The sequence below is a fragment of the Carcharodon carcharias genome, chromosome 2 (genome assembly GCF_017639515.1).
Source record: "Carcharodon carcharias isolate sCarCar2 chromosome 2, sCarCar2.pri, whole genome shotgun sequence".
NCBI lineage: Eukaryota > Metazoa > Chordata > Chondrichthyes > Lamniformes > Lamnidae > Carcharodon > Carcharodon carcharias.
The window spans coordinates 164,488,817-164,508,679 of NC_054468.1; the positions used below are offsets into that span (position 1 = coordinate 164,488,817).

A 19,863-nucleotide genomic window follows, 5' to 3' on the forward strand; every position below is an offset into this window, starting at 1 on the left:
GGCCTAGATAGCCAGAGGATTCGAGTACAGGAACAGGGATAACTTGCTGTAATTGTACAGGGCCTTGGTGAGACCACACCTGGAATATTGTGTGCAGTTTTGGTCTCCTTATCTGAGGAAGGATGTACTTGCTATAGAGGGAGTGCAGTGAAGGTTTACCCTGGGATGGCAGGACTGACATATGAGGAGAGATTGAGTCAGTTAAGATTTTATTCGCTGGAGTTCAGAAGAATGAGGGGGGAATCTCATAGAAACCTATAAAATTCTAACAGGACTATACAGGGTAGATGCAGGAAGGATGTTTCCAATAGTGGGGGAGTCCAGAACCAGGGGTCACAGTCTGAGGATATGGGGTAGACCATTTAGGACTGAGATGAGGAGGAATTTCTTCACCCAGAGGGTGGTGAGCCTGTAGAATTCGTTACCACAGAAAGTAGTTGCGACCAAAACATTTTACGTTTTCAAGAAGGAGTTAGATATAGCTCTTGGGGTGAAAGGGATCAAAGCGTATGGGGAGAAAGCAGGAGCAGGCTATTGAGTTGGATGATCAGCCATTATCATAATGAATGGCAGAGCAGGCTTGAAGGTTTGAACGGCCTACTCCTGTTCCTAGTTTCTATGTTTCTATGTTAGGCCTAGCACCTTTGTGTGAGTGTTTGGCAGTAGTTGGGTGAGGAGGCACTGGTGCTCTGATATGTTCCATTCTGGTTGGGGTGGGCAGCGCGTGAAGAGAGTCCATGTACAAATCAATGCTCTTCTCTCATTTTCAGGAGAAGAATGCTTATAACGCTGCAGAGCATGTGAGGAATGGTGGCGGCCAGGTGCAGTTAGCCATTCTCAGCCTGTTTGTGCAGGAGGCCCTGGATTTGGAGAGGTGCCATGCGCCCAGGTCCACTGGTGCCAGTGAGGCTGGGGTGCCGCAGGCAGGTATATTTGCCCAGCAGTGAGGTCACCATTGTTCTCCCAACAGCCATGGCAGTGCTGAATGTTCAGTGATTGAAATTTGCAACATGACTTGACCGTCTCTTATGGAAGGATGAGCGCATAATGATCCGGGGGCCAGGGATGCACATTGACGTTTTCTCCACTTTAACTGATCCAATGTCCTTGTTCTTCCTTTCAGCATCAGCGGAGCAGGGCTGGAGGAGGAGCAGCAAAGGCTCCCTCTCACACCTGAGGGCCCTGAAGTCTCACCAGCGTCACACCATCCCTGTCAGGCAGGCACCAGCGCAGATACTAGCACCTCAGTGGGAGTTAGAACATTGGCTATTGTCCTGGGGCACAGGGGTGAGGGCACTTCACAGTCACTGGAGCAGCTGGCAGAGACAGAGAGTGCCCATGGCACCAGCAGTCAGAGGACTGCAGGGCACCAGGAACATGCTCAGTCAGTGCCTAATGATCTGCCTCTGGAGTCGTCCGCAACGCAGCAGGGGCATGAAATGTGGCCAGGTGTGCCGGAGCATCTAGGGGAGATACATGAGGCTATGCTTGGCTTGGTCTCCGTGGTGGAGGAGTCTATGCGGACGATCGCCGAAGCAATGAGCCCCATGTCCGAGTGCCATGCATCCTCCATGGAGAGAGTGGCGACTCTTGTGGAGTGGATCCTCCAGGAGACCCGTCAGGGCTTCCTTGGGATGCGCTCTGATCAGCAAGCCCTCACATCAGCATTGACCTCAGCTGGTCAGTGCTAGTGTGGAAAATGGTCTGGGCACCAAGTTTCCCAGCTCGGTGCCCATCCATCCACGGTGAGCAAGGAGGTCCGAAGTGACCTCACGTCGATGCAGCAGCTGCCTGTCGTCTCTGCGGGCACCTGTCAGGGTGCTCTGGACGAGGGCGGCAGCTCCTCCGCCCCTCTCCCAGTGACCGTAGCATCCGGTGAGGCTGCGACAAGTGAGGAGGTGCCAGCTGTGGAACTGGCAGCTCCCTCCCAGGTGGGGCCAGCACAGGCTCCACGAGCCAGAGGACGACTGCCAAGGTCATCGAGGCCAACAGGACAGCAGAGTGAGCAGGCTGTCTCAGATGTCACTCCCAGTGATGGGGCAGCATCAAAATGTAGCACCTGGAAACGTAAACATAAAGCACTTTAGGCACACCATGGGTTTATCACTGGTGCTTTTGTGTTGGCCCGAGATGAGGTCTTTATGATTTTCTTTGAATTGAAACAGTTGTCATTTTGTTTCCTATAGTTTCTTTGCCTTTGGTATTTAATTCAGACATGTGACCGTGGCTGAGGGTGCCTCTTTTCTTCTGCATGTGTATGGTTTCCAAAAATGTTAGGAGTGCTTTGTCGGACATTCAGCTTTATTAACAAGGCCCTTAGTGACTGTTCCTAACCTGGCAGATTGTATACTTAGGTGTCGAATATCGAGCCTACAGCCCAGGCTTTTCCTGGAGGTCCATCTGTGGTGTGCTAGCTGAAGGTTAGTTGGATTAAAGCCTCCTGGGTGTCCCTGCCTCCCTGGAGTATGCCCGGGTCAGAGACTACCCCCTCAGCATTTCCCTGTGCGTGCTCATCCTCGGACTCACTGCTGGACTCATCATGTGCAGCCGCAGCCACTGCGTTGACATCTTCATCGTCCACTGTGTTCCCCCTTCCCAGTGCAAGATTGTGCAGAGCGCAGCATGCAACCACTATCACTGAGACACGATCTGGGGGGTACTGGAGTGCGCCCCCTGAGCAGTCCAGGCATCGGAAGCGCATCTTGAGAAGACCAATGGTTCTCTCCACCACAGCCCTTGTAGAGGCATGGTTCCTATTGTAACGCTGCTCAGCTTCTGTTCTTCGGTGGTGGAGAGGCATCATGAGCCACCTTCTGAGGGGATAGCTCTTGTCACCCAGCAGCCATCCATCCAGCTGGGCTGGAGCACTGAAGAGCCCCAACACCTGGGAGTGTCTGAGGATGTAGGCATCGTGGGAGCTGCCTGGGTACCTTGCACAGACTTTTCGAATCTGCATCCTGTGATCACACACTATCTGTATGTTCATGGAGTGGAAGCCCTTCCTGTTGACAAAGGCACTGGGCTCACCTGCTGGCACCTTGATGGCCACATGTGTACAGTCTATTGCACCCTGGACACGGGGGAAGCCGGCAATGGCCGTGAAGCCTCTGATTCACTGTGTCTGGCTTGCCTGGTCCCAACAGAAGTGGATGAATGTCAGTGGACGCCTAAGCAGAGCATCTGTAACCAGCTTGACACAAGTGTGGACAGCTGATTGGGAGACACTGCAAAGATCACCCACCGACCCCGGAAGGAGCCAGAGGCATAGACGTTGAGGGCAGCTGTGACCTTCAGAGCCACTGGCATGGGGTGTCCACCTACACAGTTCGCAGAGATCTCAGGCCAAATCATCTGACAGATGTAGTTGACCGTCTCCCTTGAGAGACGGAGCCTCCTTCAACACTGCACCTCAGACATATTGAGGTAGCTGCTTCGCTGCCTGTATACATTGGCAGCAGGAAAGTGGTGTCTTCTGCTACCCCTTCAGCCTTGGACTACCTCTTGGCCCTGCACCCCTTTTGCCTGCGCCTGTCCTCCCAAAGGTGGTTCCCCTGTAGGCTGAATGTGCACTCCTGGTCTCCTCCCCCTTCTAGCTCTCCCTCCTCAGAGAAAGTGCCTCCAGTGGACAGTTCAGCTCCCATTCTCTGGCTCAGGGAGGCTTCCAGAAACCTGCAGGCCCTAAAAAGATTCCTAACTACAGAGTGCTGACCTGAGGGTTAAGAGTCCAGACAAAGCTGTTGGTATGCACTTTGAAGTATTGCAGATCACACAGGCAAGTTTCAAAAACTTTGAAAAATCAATATTTGAGAGAGTACACTCGCCACCCCAGTGACCCTCTTATCCCGCCCATGAATGAGTTTTATACAAATAATGTCCTGCCTACCTGTCTGCCGACCCCAAGATTGCATAGGCACCGAAAAATCTGCGTCAATTGGTGAGTCAAGGGCCTTAAGTGGCCAGTTAATTAATGGCGGGCGCGCAGCAGATATCATCACGCGCCCACCCAACAAAATATCGCAATGGCACGCGGTGATGTCAGGACGCTCACCCGATTTCACTGCATATCATTTTATGCGTGGACATGCGGAGTCCGCCCCCGCATGCCAATGGGAAAATTCTGCCTTTGAATGCTTTATTCAACAAATGGAAATGTACCCCCTTGACACCATATTTCTAAACTTCCCCATGTTTATCTAATTATCATTTCAAACCTACTCCTTTCGATACATCAAAGCACCCAGACTAGCTGGCTTTAATCCAATTAAGATACACACACACACACACAGACACAGACAGCACTAAACTCTATTTTAAAAAATAATTTCCAATTATATTATGGACATTAATCTCTTCATGACACCAGGCAATGACCACTTCCAACAAGAGAGATCTAACCATCTCTCCTTGACATTCTGAGGCGAGTAACTTGGCTCCTGACTCCCCAAAGTCTGTCCACTATTTACAAGGCACAAGTCAGGAGTGTGATGGAATATTCTCCACTGCTTGGCAGCAGTGTGTACAATATACAAGATGCACTTCAGCAACCCATCAAAGCTCCTTCGACAGCACCTTCCAAACCTGCAACCTCTACCACCTAGATTAACATGGGGAACAGTGACATGGGAACACCTCGACCTGCGAGTTCCCCTCCAAGCTACACGCTATCTTAACTTGGAACTATATCACCGTTCCTTCACTGTTGTGTCAAAATCTTGGAACTCCCTCCCCAGCAGCGCTGTGGGTGTACCTACACCTGATTGCAGTAGTTCAGTAGAAAGCAGCTCACCACCACCTTCCCAAGGGCAGTTTGGGATGGGAAACAAACCTGGCCTTGCCAGTGACCCTACATCCAATGAAAGAATAAAAAATAGATATGGGTCTTTACCTATCAATATAGCAACTTTCTGAAATGAATGGAAAGAATGTATAGAAGTTAGCTACTTGTCAACAGCGTGTGAGGAACCTTAAACTGGTTCTAGGGCAAGGGTATAGGTTGGTACAGTAGAATGGTCCCTGGGTTCAAATTCAGGCCAGACTCTCAAGATCAAAATAATCTTCATTCTCCTTGGACTTCACGCAGTGGGTTATTTGGATATGTAATATGCCACCACAAACAGGGATGGAAGCAGAATCCATCATAGCTTTTAAACGTGAAAGGGGAAAAACTTAGAGGGTGCATAGGAAAAGGTTGGGAGAATTGGAATGAAATGAACAGTCCTTTGAGTTAGAATAAATGCAAAGTGCTAAATTATCTTCCTTTTATGATTTAGAAAATTCAAATGATTCTATGCTTGCTGGAAGTGACAAACATTCATACGCAGGGACCAATTCCTTGCAAACAAAGGCAATATGTTTAAGCCTTGCACCTTTTTTGAATTACCCACGCACTTGGGGAGTCTATAGTTTCCCGTTGCTTTCTCCATGGTGATGTTTCGACCAGTCGGAGTCAACTTGCAAACCAATTATCACCCTTTTCTTCTGTAGTATAAATTATTGTGATCATTTGAAATTTGCCATTCTTGCATTTGCCCTGCAAAACAAAAAGCTTCGGCAACATGTCTCTCTTTTCAGCAGGATTCTGAGTGTCATGTGATATAACTTTGGGCAATTTCATTATAGTTTCTTGTAGGCATGTGAACTCACAGCAAGATTTGAATAATTTGACACAGATTGCCATAATTCAGTAGAACAGGTGGTGTAGGAAAGGAAAACAAACATCCCATTCCCCAACGTTATAGCACAAAAAAAGTAACTGAAAAAACAGGTGGTTAAGTCAAACAAAAACTTATAAACTGTTTCATGTTTATTTTAATGTTTTTGATGGAACATTATTGTTTTTGAAGAACATTCAAAAATAATTTAAATGAAAAGCCTTGTGAGCATTAATAAAACTATTGCTTCTGCCTCTTTGTTGAATAGGATCAGAAGTCATGTTTCCATTGAAAGAGAAGGACAGGAGAGTGGTCCAGGTGCTTCTCAGTGCAGGGTGCTGTCCTCGATGTATACTAAGATTCTGCTGTGTTGGGAACCAGGCTACATACAGACTTTCACGCAAGGTTTTTGAAATGTTACACTTTTATTTGCAAGTTCAACAACATGGGTGGTAAAACTCGTCTTTTAAAAAGAATACATAATGTTTGGACACATGGAAAATACTAATTTTATAATCCTTATCCTTGTAATCAAATCTCCCCATAGGTCCAACTCATTCTACCTTTGACCTCTGCAGTCCTTTCTTCCCACCTGTACCCTCTGCATTTCTATCTCTGGTTTACTGTCCATCACTCTGTCCCAGCATTGGCGGCAGCACTTTCATTCATCTTGCCTTAACATTTCTATCTTTCTTCAATTCTGATGAAAGGTCACTCGAACTGAAAGGTCAACTCTGCTTCCCTCCACAGATGCTGCCTGACCTGTTGGGTTTTTCTAGCATTTTTTGTTTATTTATTTCAGATTTCCAGCACCTGCAGTATTTTGCTTTCACATTAACAGCCTGGAAGTCCTTCCCTAAAACTCTTGGGCCAGGATTTTACTTATGGCGGGCGGGAGCTGATCGCCGCCCATGATTGGCTGTGCGCCGCCATTTTACGCGGATGGGCCAATTAAGGCCCGCCCAACATAATGCATGGCCTATAGCATTCGCTACCTGTGCAGGAGTGGGGGAGGAGGGAGAGTCGGGACCTGCACTCTTCGTGCATGCGCACGAAAGAGCACAGCATTCTCTCTGAGACACGGAGCTGCCTTGGGGAGATTGAATAGATTATAAAACATTTTAATAAATTAAGTAAAAATTTATTTAAACATGCTCTGTCTTGTGATAGTGTCACGTGAGTTGGGACATGTCTGTAAAGTTGGGAAAATTTTTAAACTTATTTTATAAAAGCTTCAGGAAACCTCATCCTGCCCGTGGATGAGTTTTCCTGAAATACGCGAAGGCCGGTCGGGCTCTTCGCCTGCCAGCCAGTTTAAGGTTGGATGGGCAGCATTCTAAAGTATTTTAATTAATCCCTTTATGGCCTTAATAGGCCCTTAACATTTCGGCAGATATGCAGCCGACACCGGCCTGCCGAACGAAATATTGTGATGACGTCGGGACGCATGCCCAACGTCATCACGCGCCATTTTAGGCATCAGTGTGCCGGACCCGCCCCCGCATGCCGACTGGAAGACTCAGCCCTTTATCTCTGTACATCCTACCCTACCTCCAAAATCTTCTTGAATAACTTAGCCCTTCAGCTTCAATTTTGGCCTCCATCTCCTCCTCCGACCCTGGTAGACACCCAACTTTGAAGTACAGTGGGATATTTTGCTATGTCAAAGATGGTATTTAAATTCAAATTGCTTTTTCAAACTATTTTAATAATTTTGTGGTAAATCTGTAAACCGTGTTACGAATACTAATCATAAGCCAGCAGATAAATTCTTAACTACTTTCTCTCAATAGCCTATATGTATCAGAATTTTCAGCGTTTTCTGCTTTTATTATAATCTATTTGCTTAAGAACTTTGACAGACTGTTTTCCAAGTTCCAGACACATTATTTAGGAACAACTTCTAATTACAAGAATCCTTTGTTCACTCATCTTGAGCATTGACTGAATTTCCCAGAATTTAAAAAGAAGGATTTTCCAGATGTGCATATTGCTGGCAAAGCCTGTATTTAATGCCCATCCTTGGTTGGCAGGGGAAGATGATGTGCCTGCTTGCTGATTCCAACCTCACGTCAACTCTTAAATGACTTCAGAAATTATTAGAAAGTCAGTTGATTGTATCAACTTCACTAAGGCTCAACACCAATTTTTCCGGTTAGCGAGGATTGAGCAATAAACACTGGCCTTGCTAGCAATGTTTGCATTCTGAGAATGAATAATTGCAAAATGCAATCCACAAACACTAGTGACAACACTAGAATCCCATGTTGTAGAAACAGAATGGGACTTGATGAATCACTAGTAGCCCTGCTCACTGGTTATCCTAATTACATTTTAATCATTCTTGCTGATCTTTCCTGCATCTCCACCAATGCTCCTGTAGGTGACATGGCAGCCAAAATTGTACTTAGTAGTTCAAGTGTGGTCTGCACTAAAGTGCCTTGATTATGTGCTGAAGTTAACAGTGGAACATGAGACCACAATCTTCTGACTCGGGAATTAAAGTTCTATCACTGAGCCAAGTTAAAACCTGTTAAAACAATGAGTAATAGTCGGAAGAGAGTGTGTGTGTCCGACTTAGACCCAGTCTCTGGGAGCTCACTGTGAGAGTGGATGAGAGTGCATCCCTCTCCCCTGCACCACACTCTTCCCCCGCGCCCCCATTCTCTCCCCACTCCCCCCTCTTCTCTCCCTGCCCCCCCTTCTCTCCCTGCCCCTCCTTCTCTCCCTGCCCCCCCTTCTCTCCCTGCCCCCCCTTCTCTCCCTGCCCCCCCTTCTCTCCCTGCCCCCCCTTCTCTCCCTGCCCCCCCTTCTCTCCCTGCCCCCCCTTCTCTCCCTGCCCCCCTTCTCTCCCTGCCCTCCCTTCTCTCCCTGCCCTCCCTTCTCTCCCTGCCCCCCCCTTCTCTCCCTGCCCCCCCTTCTCTCCCTGCCCCCCCCTTCTCTCCCTGCCCCCCCCTTCTCTCCCTGCCCCCCCCTTCTCTCCCTGCCCCCCCCTTCTCTCCCTGCCCCCCCCTTCTCTCCCTGCCCCCCCTTCTCTCCCTGCCCCCCCCTTCTCTCCCTGCCCCCCGCTTCTCTCCCTGCCCCCCGCTTCTCTCCCTGCCCCCCGCTTCTCTCCCTGCCGCACGCAAGTTCCCCTCCAAGCCACACACCATCCTAATTGGAAATATATCGCCATTCCTTCAATATTGCTGAGTCAAAATCCTGGAACGCCCTCCCTAACAGCACTGTGGGTGTATCTACACCACATGGACTGCTGAGGTTCAAGAAGGCAGCTCATCACCACCTTCTCAAGGGCAATTAGGGATGAGTAATACATACTGGCCTAGCCAGCAATGCCCACATCCCATGAACGAGTAAGAAAAAATGCAAACTATAGGCTGGATTCAATTTAGGTGATGGGGTCTCACCCACCAGCTGGAGAGTCAGCAGGACTGCTGCATTGTCTCTTTTAATTTTCAATAAATTGCTTATTACATACAGGACAAGTAACCTTTTCATCTTTCGCACAGGAGTAGGCTATTCAACCCCTCAAGCCTGCCCCGCCATTCAATAAGAACATGGCTGATCTGCCCCAGGCCTCAATTCCTTTTATGTGCCAGCTCCTCATAGCCCTCAACTCCCCAATATTTCAAAAATCTATCTACCTCTTCTTTAAATACTTTCAGTGATCCAGTCTCCACAACCAGACATTCACTACCTTCTGAGAGAAGAAATTCCTTCCCATCTCAGTTTTAAATGACTGTCCCCTTATTCTGTAACTATGTCCCCTCATTCGAGATTCCCCACTAGTGGAAACATCTTCTCAACATCTACCCTGTCAAGCCCCCTCAGAATCTTGTACGTTTCAATAAAATCACCCCTCATTCTTCTAAACTCTAATGAATAAAGGTCTAACCTGTTTAGCCATTCTTGATAAGTCAACCCCTCCATCCCAGGAATCAGCCAACTGATTTCTTTTGAACTGCCTCCAATGCCAGTTTATCCTTTCTTAAATACGGGAACCAAAACTGTACACAGTACTTCAGGTGCAGCCTCACCAACACCCTGTACAGTTGTAACAAGCCTTCCCTATTTTTAAACTCTAACCCCCTAGCAATACAGGCCAAAATTCCATTTGCCTTCTTAATTACTTGCTGCACCTGCATGCTAACCTATTGTGTTTCATGCAAAAGAACACCCAGATCTCTCTGTGCTGCACTATTTTGGAGTCTCTCTCCATTTAAATAATAGTCTGCCTTTTGAGTCTTCCTACCAAAGTGCATGACCTCACTTTCTACACTAAATTCCATCTGCCAAGTTTTTGCCCACTCACTAAACCTGTCTATAACCCCTTGCAGATTCCTGATGTTCTCATCACAACATGCCTTCCCACCAATTTTTGTATCATCAGCGTTTGTGGGTACATTACACTCTGCCCCCTCCTCCAAGTCATTACTGTAGGTAGTAAATAATTGAGGTCCTAGGACTGAACTAGTGGCATTCCACTAGTTTAAGTCTTGAAGTCTTAAGTCTAAATTCTAAAACAGCAACTTTCTATATTGGCTTTGAAGAGAATCAGGTTTAAATTAAATAAGCGGCAGAGTTTGTCTGTATAATTAACTGTTTAAACGTTGTGCATTTTGAGAAGCCACTTTGTTGAGGAACCTGTGCCATTTGTGTGTTCACAGAGCCCACTATGAAGTCATGAGCTGCTTCTTTTGCAGTCAGTATTTTCTTTTAAACTGCAGCGTTTCAACCTGAAAATGACCCATTAATCCCAACTCTCTGTCTTTTGTGTGTTAACCAATCCTCAATCCATGCTAATACATTGCCCCCAATACCGTGAGCTTCTATCTTCTGCAATAACTTTTTGTGTGGCACCTTATCGAATGCCTTCTGGAAATCCAAATACACTACATCTACCGGTTCCCCTTTATCAACTCTGCTTGTTATATCCTCAAAGAACTCTTAGCAAATTTGTCAAACATGATTTCCCTTTCGCCCCAAAAACATGTTGACTCTGTTTGATGGCATTAAGCTTTTCTAAATGTCCTGCTATTTCTTTTTGGCCCACATTTTGGCCCATTCACTTAACCTGTCCATATCCATTTGTAAATTTCTTATTTCTTCATTGCAACTTATTTTCCCACCTATTTTGGTGTCATCTGCAATTTAGCTATAGTACCTTCTATCTCTGAATCCAAGTCATTAATATAGATTGTAAATAGTTGGGGCCCAAGGACCGAGCCCTGTAGCACCCCACTAGTTACAGCTTGACATCCAGAAAAAGACCCATTTATCCTGATTCTCTGCTTTCAGTCGGTTAGCCAATCCTCTATCCAAGCTAATATATTACCCCTAACTCCGTGTGATCTTATCTTGTGTATTAATCTTTTGTGCGGCACCTTATCAAAGGCCTTCTGGAAGTCCAGATATACTACATCTACAGGATCCCCATTATCCACTTTCCTTGTCACATCTTCAAAGAACTCTAGCAAATTAGTCAAACACGATTTACTCTTCATAGAACCATGCTGACTCTGATGGATTGCAGTAATTTTCTTCTTGCTGACACTTCAAAACTGGAATCTTCATCTCTGCTTCTTTCACAATTTCATCAAAATATTAGTTTACTCTCTTATTTTCCAATTATTTTCCAAATGTGTTCATCCTTTCATTCAACTCAGCAACTATTCTGGTCTTGGAGGTATCTATCTCAACCAGTCGACCTTCAGTTGTTTTATGGGTTTCATTGACTTGTTTCAGTAGACTATTAAGTTCCTCAACTGCTCTGGTGAGCTCAGTTGCCTTTATTTACATAGGCATTCAGTTCATTTGGGGATCTTTCTTTCGTGGTTGCTGACTGCTCCTTCGACTCTTTCAGTTTACTCATTAAATCTGTAATCTGTTTCTCAAAATTTTCTTTTAAAGTCTAGATCTGCTGTTCCTTGGTGCACATCTCATCCTCTTTGTTCTCCAGATTGCATCAGAGATCGAGAATTTCATTGCTCTTTTCACGACTAAGTTCCAGCAGTTCATTAGTCTTGGGTTTTAATTCTGCTTTCAACCAACTGTCTTGATTCATCAGTAATTCTTTTCCCTGTTCAAGGTGTTTTTCACAATAATTAATAGAGACTTCTGCTACGTGAACTCCATCAAGTCTTAATTGAAGATCTACCTTGTTGAATTTGCTTCTACAAATTTATCATTCAGACATTTCAGGTCCTCATTCAAGTGTTCTACTTCCTGTGACTGATGCTCAAGTGTTCTCATTTTTCATTATCTAATTCAACTTTTGTGCAAGAAAATTGGTTCTGTACATTGATTTTTCCTTTACTGGTACAGTCTTTCCCAAAGACTCATTAGGCTTCCCTATTACTGGCACTGATTTAACTTTCAGCTTCCAACAAATTGCTTTTTACATGCCCTTTCTTTTGGCAATAAAAGCATACTGGTTTCTTTGCACCAGGAGAGAGGGATGCATTTTTATTGACTGGAACCTCTTCTGCCTTTTCCCTAAAGCCAGAATCTTTTCTATTTCTCCATTTTCCCTGTGGGTTTACACATGGAGATCTACTGCCTGCTAGCTCTGTATGTGATATCATATCCATCTACTAGAATTGTCACTTCCCTTGTTTTAGAAATCTTGCTTTCTTCCAAGTGTGGCCTAATCTGTTGAGATGCTGTTTTGAAACTCTTCCATTATTATTATCTCTCTCACATTCTCAAAAGTCTGTTCTAAATACATTGATCGAAAGCATCTGTCGGAATCACCTATCAAACAACATCTCTTTGCCCCTAGCAAATTCTACAAATGTTTCATTTGGTCTACTCTTTAAAGTTCGAAGTTTTAATTGGTACACTTTGGGGACAAGCTCATAAACATTAAGTTTTGCAGTCTTAACTGTCTCATAATTTGAGAATTGTTCCTCTGGAAGACCAGAATAAACATTCATTGCTTTCCCACCAGGACGCTTTGCAACATCTTGAGCTCATGCCTCCTTTGGCTACTCTAGCTTTGTAGCCACTTTTTCAAATGAGATGAAATATCTCTCAACTCCGTCCTCAGGCACCAGGTGAAGATTCTTTGTTAAACGAAAGCTCGCAGTGAGATTCGACTCATCTTCTGAATCATTAGCCCCTTTTTAACTCGTGACTTAAGCTTTTTTCTTTGAAACTTATCTCTTTCCTCCCTTGCTAGCTTCTCTCTCTGAAGTTCAAGTTCAAACCTTTGCATTTCTTTTTCTTTTTAAATTGCATGCTGCTTCATTTACAACTCAATTCTAGCCACTTCAAGCTGCACTCTACCTGTGTCAGATTTTTCTTCTTCCAATCTCAGATGCTGTGCTATTACCTCAAATGCATTTGCTTTTTTAGCTGCTACTTTTAACTCTAACTTCAGCTTTTCTGCTAATGCAATTAACCTAACCTTAGTAAATTGTTGCAAGTCACTCAGATAAGTCTTCCCCCCACCCGCCCTAGAAAAGTCATAGCAATTGACAAAGCCATCATGCTTTTCAATAAGTATAATAAAATTCACCTTGAGATCCTGTTAGCCCTGACTTTAGCAAGTCCAAGCACCAATATCCATCTGTGGATTTGAAACCTTGCAAAGTGCCCCTAATTTTATTTTGATCTGGTTAGGGGTCAGTAACTTTTTCATTATAGTAGAGGAAATTTGAAATCCCAGGTATTTACTAAAAGAACAAAGCCTCAAGATGCCACAGTTTTAAACAAACAAGAGTTTTTATCATAAAGGAGTCAACAAAGCAACAGTCAATACTAACTATCCTATACTGTAACATCTAGAATTAACATGAGTCAAACATGAATTAACAGGCAAATGGTGGTCGAACACAAACTGCACACCAAATGGCAGACACAACCCAGATAGATCCCATGAATTTTCTCAGCAACTAACCACACGTCAGTGATCATTGTGAGTCACAAAAATCCTTCAACCTCTGTCTTCTTAATGAGGGATTTCAGCTGCTCTCCTTCGAGGATTTAGCCTCTGATTTCTTTCCAACAGCCACTCCCACTCAGACTGCCTCAATGACTCCACAGCTCCCAGTTGCTCAATCTCTTTTCCTGAGACTGCTTCTCTCTGAGTTTACAAGGCTTCACCCCAGCATCTAATCACTGGCACGATCCCAACACTCTAGGTGCGCTAAGCAGACACCTCTGCTCACAGACATTTCTTTGCCCCAACTTCTAGCTTCACAAAGCAGACACTTCCTGAGCTTCACTAAGCTGATGACTACTTCTCACGGGCTTCCTCCCATGTTGCAGCTTCCAGCTGCACTGAGCCAACCCTCTTCTTCTGCTCCCAATGAACTGTTCACATGGGTTCAATTTCACTCTCAAAATCACCTGTGTAACTTTCCAGGTTTTGTGGTCACTCTTTTTGCACCTTCTCCAAGCAGCTGTCAAAGGAAGTCTGGAAACAGAGCATGTGCACCCATCACCCTGCCACGCTCTGCACTTGTGCTGGAGCCCCGAAAACATACAGAAAAAACCCAACAATATAGATTCCCTCACACCATCCACAGGCCTTCCCACTATGGACTTGATCAGGGTAGAGGCAGGAAGGCGGCAGCCACCAGCCACCCTCCTGCCTGATTAACTGCCCCTGCTGCCAAATTCACCACAGGAGAGGGTATTAAATTCTGACCAATGCTTCTCCTTTTGCTTGGCCTTGCCCACGTAATATTATTCCATCAGCTCAGTGTCTTGCGCCGTAGTATGAAATTGAATTCAAATATAAAACAGGTCAGTCCTGTGTAAAATTCTACAATATGGTGTTACTGTGAACAATTTAACATTTTTCATGCTCCTACAAATTTTACACACTTTGACTATGTTTATTGGGAATACTTCATCTTCACTATAACATTTTCCAACGATACTAAGCATTCCAGTAATCAAATTTGTAATATTGTCCATTGTGAATCTGAAGAGGAGCAGTGTCTGCTTTTCCAAGCACTACAAACAGAAACTTTGTGTGTTTCAGGAACTGTTCACCGAGCTCCACATGTTCTTGAATGATGATAAAAGTAAACCTGAAGCAGTGGAATATAATCAACCACCTTGTAAGAAAATCCGATTGCAGGATTCTGAGAAGAATGATGATGATACAGGTCACAATGGAGCAGCCAAATTACTGTCGAGTGAATGTGTGCTTCCTGATGGCTGGGTTCAAACTTGCACTGTGTGTCTAGGTATTCTACAAGACCTATGTGAAAGAGATTTTGTCAAAAAGGTAAAATGTTTGATGCTTTACCTACAGCTCTGTTAAATAAATTAAGTCATGACCTGTTATAAATCTTTTCAGATGTAAGATGCTGATAATTACAGTTGAGGTTTTGCATGGTAAGTTAAGTCATAAATTATACTAATTAGCAAGGAATGTTAATATTTCAGAAAGCCAAGATCATGCATTAATTCAGTGTCTTATTTGTTTTTGTCTAATTTTCTGTCATTAGTGGTCTTATTACATTTGATCATTGGATGATAAATGATTTTTGATTATTTTTGTTAAAATATACCAATTAATATTATGCCCTGGTTACTTAGCTAAATACTACTTTAGATTCACAGCATAGGCACTTGTGGGTATGCAGCAGATCTTAGATTTTTTTCAGATTTTAAAGTGATTAATTATTGTTTTTCTTCCTGAATAATTAGAGCTATAAGTAAAAAAAAAATGTCTTAACACTGGCTGAATTAGATTAGATATCAAGGACATTAATTGCACCCTGGAAACTTGTACCAATCATTTATTCAGTGACGTATAGACTATAATGGATAATTCTGTTCACATGTGCCAGTGGCAAGCTCAAATGGTATGTTCATTAACAAATTGTAGGGTGGGCACATTTATTAATGTTGAAAAGGAAAGCCATGTTCTATTTTACATGTCTTGAGCGGAAGAGGATTGGTTGATTGGGTTATTGGAGTGCTATTTAACTCAGCTTTCTCTGCTGCCTATAAGTATTCTAAATCTCTCAGTCTCCAGGATGGAAGTATCTTGATTGATGAAGCTGTGAGGAAGGCTGGTGTGAAAGGTAGAAAATACACACTGGGATTGAGGCAGAGCAGAATGAGCATTATTTCTTATTTAGCTGGACACTGGGTTCCAAAAGTGGAAATGCTCTGTCCTCTTCACTTGATGAGCACAAAATTCACCACCAAACATAATTGTCCAGTTTAAGAAGGTTTGCAATTCTAATCTTAAGCTTGTAGCTGAACTTAACCAAGATACACAGACTATAATGTATTCATTCCATGCTCATTGATACTAGAAGAGTCTTACCAAGGTTAGTACAGATAAGAAAGTACTGGGCACCACAGACCCCAGGTACAGGATTGGGCCCCTGTAGTCTGTAATGATTAGAACCCCTGAAACTTTTCCATGCAATCCAGAAGCTTCCAGGTTGAATTTTTCAAGCCCCTTCGTCAGTCAAATTCAGTCATTGTATCCACCTCGCCGGTACTGCTTTGAAAGAGAGACTAAGTGGGAGAGACTCCTCACTGAAGCTGTTAAGAAATATTCAGCTCCTGAATGGATTTCCATAATATAAATCCAGTTTCCTTTGACAATGTTAATCCACCAACATTTGATCTGATGTTAATTGTTTTCTAGGCTTCAAAAGTCACTTTTGTTGGATTTTTTGAAAGTCATATTGATCGACAATGTACCTTCGGATTAAATTTTAGCAGAAACTTCTTATTTTTCTTTTTCTTCAGCTTCCTTTACCTAAATGCAAGATAGTATTATCATTAGTATTAGTAATGTTTCTCTCTTTTTGAATGTGAGGCCTATTCATTTAAGTGCACAGGAACTTTAAATGTTTTTGTGTGGTTACCCATTTGTGGTAAGTTAAAGGAGCTGACTTGTGCTTGGCCTGAATAGGAACTTACACTTGCTGCATGGCTGAACCACTTAGAGGGAACATTGGTCATGTGTTTATATGTTCCAGTATTTTAAAATCAAATCTACACTTGGTTACAATCAGTATTTAATCAAAATGACAGCCATTGCCACTGCCCAAATCCCTTAAATTCATTGTATTTGTTGTGTATTTCTGATAAAAATATTAATTTTCTCTGATGCAGCAGTGTAGCTTGGCACAGGTATTGTGGCATGCTTAAGACGCACAATTGTGATGTGGTCATCAATCCATTTGGGGAAACATTTTATACCTGACGGCCATTATTGAATGGCGGAGCAGACTCGATGGGCCGAATGACCTAATTTCTGCTCCTATGCCTTATGGTCTTATGGTCTCCTTTGTGTAATTGGCTATCACGTATATTATTTGTGAAACAAAAACTGTCCAGAAACTAGCTATGACATTGGGAATAGCTTGAACTTCAATGATGAAATATTTTTGTTTAAAGGCAACATCATTTTCTCCACCAAGCAAAACAAATTACTGTTAAGTGCCTGACTTATGTGCCAGCCTTCAGGAGATAATCAATCAACCTTGTCTACATCTTGTTAAGGTGTAACCCATCCTTTGTGTACAGGTCTCGCCTGCCCCAGAACCAATCCCAATGCCTCAGAAATCTAAAGCCCTCACTCCTACTACATTTCTCCAGCCATGTGTTGAACTGGTCAGTCTCCTTATTCTTATGCTCACTGGGGAGAATTTTCCTCATGTCGGGTGAGGCGTGCAGGAACGGGCGCAGGCAGTCGTGGACCTGATCGCCGGTGGCAATTCGGACTACACCACAATTCTACGTGGGCTCCCGTGGTTGGAGGTGGATTGGCAATTGCCACCGGGTTGAATGGCGACCTGGCAGCCTGTTTAAAGGCCAAGCTGCAGCCGCTCCAAGGCTGCTGTACATGGCCAGAGGTTGGGGCCAAGGCACATCGAGGCTGGCCATGCAGGAGGGTAGGACGGGTGGTCACTGTGCGCCCAGGTTTTCAGATTAGTGCCTTGCTGCCTTCCTCGAGGCGGTGTCAGCACGGCGGGAGGTGCTTGTCCCCCAGGACGGGAGGAGGCGGCCACCCCACTTGACCAAGCGTGCATGGGAGGAGGTAGTGGAGGTTATGAGCTCCCACGACGTGGTGCGGTGCACACGGACCCAGTACCACAAGCGCTTCAACAACCTGCTGCGCACGGGAAGGGTGAGTAGCATGTTGGCATCATTCACTTCACCCATCATATAAACTTCTCCCCCGCTGCCCCCCCCCAAACGTCTGAGTGGCCTGAATGCATTGAGTCATTGATGGCATGTGTCCTTAGCTGGGTAGGCCAGCAGATATTCCTTATATGTTCGTTAGCCTGAGAGGGAGGTGTTGAGATGGGTTCTGCACCCACAGTATGTGGTGGACTGGCACGCACATGACTGTGGTGGGGGCAACCTGGAGGATCTGCACCCAGGCGCACTGCTCGAACTCCAGGACATGTCGAAGTCAGGGTAATGACATGGTGGGAGTGGATGTTTAAGGTGACGTGGCACAGATGGATGTGCTGCCCTCTGCGCTCCACGTCATTGTGCCTCCTTGCAACGGCAGGTACAACTGTGTGTTCCTAACTGTGATGAAGGCAGCATGTGGCCAAGAGGTGAGGGAGGACACACCTGGTATATTTGTGTGAGTGCTGGCCAGCAGCAGGGGAAGGATGCACTGAACCCCTGCAATGGGCAACTGGGCTTGGGGTGGGCCAGCCACCAGGAGATTCACGGTACAAGTATCACTTATCAATGCTATTTTTTCATTTCCAGGAGAAGAATTCTCATAACAACGCCAAGCGGCTGAAGACTGGCCGTGAGCCAGGCCAGATTTTGCTGCTTAGCCATTTTGAACAGGAGGCCCTCGACCTGGAGAGGTGGCGCACACCCAGATCCACTGGAGCCGGAGAGGTTGGGGTTCCACAGGCAGATATGTATGGCCAGCACTCACACCAGCAGTAGTCTCCCAACATCCATGCCATTGCTGATTGTTCAGTAAGTGGCGATACCAACATGGTTTGCCCAGTGCGTGTGGAATGATGAGTGCTTGATGAACCGGGGGACAGGCATGTACATTGACATTGCCCGCAGGCTAACTGATCGAATGCCCTTACTCTTCCTTTCAGCATCATCAACGCACGGCCAGGAGCAGGAGAAGCAGGGGCCCCCTCTGACACCTGAGGGCCATGAAGTTTCACCATTAGAAGCATCACACCTTTTCTGCCAGGCAGGTACCAACGCAGATACTGGCACCTCAGTGGGCATCATATCTTCAGCTAGTGTTCCGAGTCACAGCGGTGGGGGCACTTCACAGTCACTGGAGCAGCTGGCGGAGACAGAGAATGTCGATGGCGCCTGCAGTCAGAGGACTGAAGGGGCCTAGGCACATGCTCAGTCTGACGCTGATGATGAGCCTCTGGAGTCTTCAACGATACAGCCAACTGATGAGATGTGACTGGGTGTGTGGGACCATCTGGTAGAGATACATGAGGCTGTGCTTGGCTTGGTGTCAGTAGTGGAGGAGTCTACACCCACCGTAGCCGATGCATTGAGCATCATGGCTGAGTGCCGAGCTTCCTCCATGGAGAGAGTGGTGACTCTCATGGAGAGGCAGCTCCAGGGGCAGGATCACGGGTTCCTGGGTTTGAGCTCAGACCTGCAATCCCTCACAAGGCCATTGACCTCATGTGGTCAGTGCCCATGTGGGCGGTGGTTTGGGCACCAGATATCTCACCTCGATGCCCATCCATCTACAGTGAGCAGGGAGGCCGAATGGATCTCACGTCGGCGGAGCAGCTGCCTCTCGTCTCTGCTGGTGCCTCTCAGGATGCTTCAGATGAGGCCAGCAGCTCTTCCGCCCCTCTGCCAGTGACTGCGGCACCCAATGAGGCTGCGACGACTGGAGAAATGCCAGCTGCGAAGCTGGCAGCTCCCTCCCAGGCGGGGCCAGCATAGGCTCGATGGGTCAGAGGACGTCCGCCAAGGTCATCGAGGCTAACAGGACATCTGAGAGAGCAGGCTGTCTCAGGTGCCAGTGCCAGCGAGGGGGTACCACAAAGACATAGCACCAGCAAACGTAAAATGAAGGCACCTTAGGCACACCCTGGGTTCATCACTTGTGGGGTTTTTTGTTGGCCCCCCCTATGAGTTCCTTCTGATTGTGTGTGAAGTGCAACACCATTTTATTTCTGTTATGTCAAGAGTATTTTGTTACAGTATTAAATTTATGTCATCTAGGATGGCTGGGGGTGCCTCTTTTCTTGGGCAGGTG

General features: G+C 45.5%; 1 protein-coding gene across 2 annotated transcripts in view; it reads left to right on the top strand.

The window, feature by feature from the left end:
- pus10 (pseudouridine synthase 10) overlaps positions 1–19,863 on the top strand; it is a 98,318-nt gene that overhangs the window by 10,813 nt on the left and 67,642 nt on the right. For both annotated transcript variants that reach the window (XM_041182726.1, XM_041182727.1), the window contains exons 2-3: positions 5,920–6,056; positions 14,644–14,892. In XM_041182726.1, the coding sequence (XP_041038660.1) occupies positions 5,931–6,056; positions 14,644–14,892 (375 nt within the window). In that variant the 5' untranslated portion in view covers positions 5,920–5,930. The remainder of the gene's footprint in view (positions 1–5,919; positions 6,057–14,643; positions 14,893–19,863) is intronic.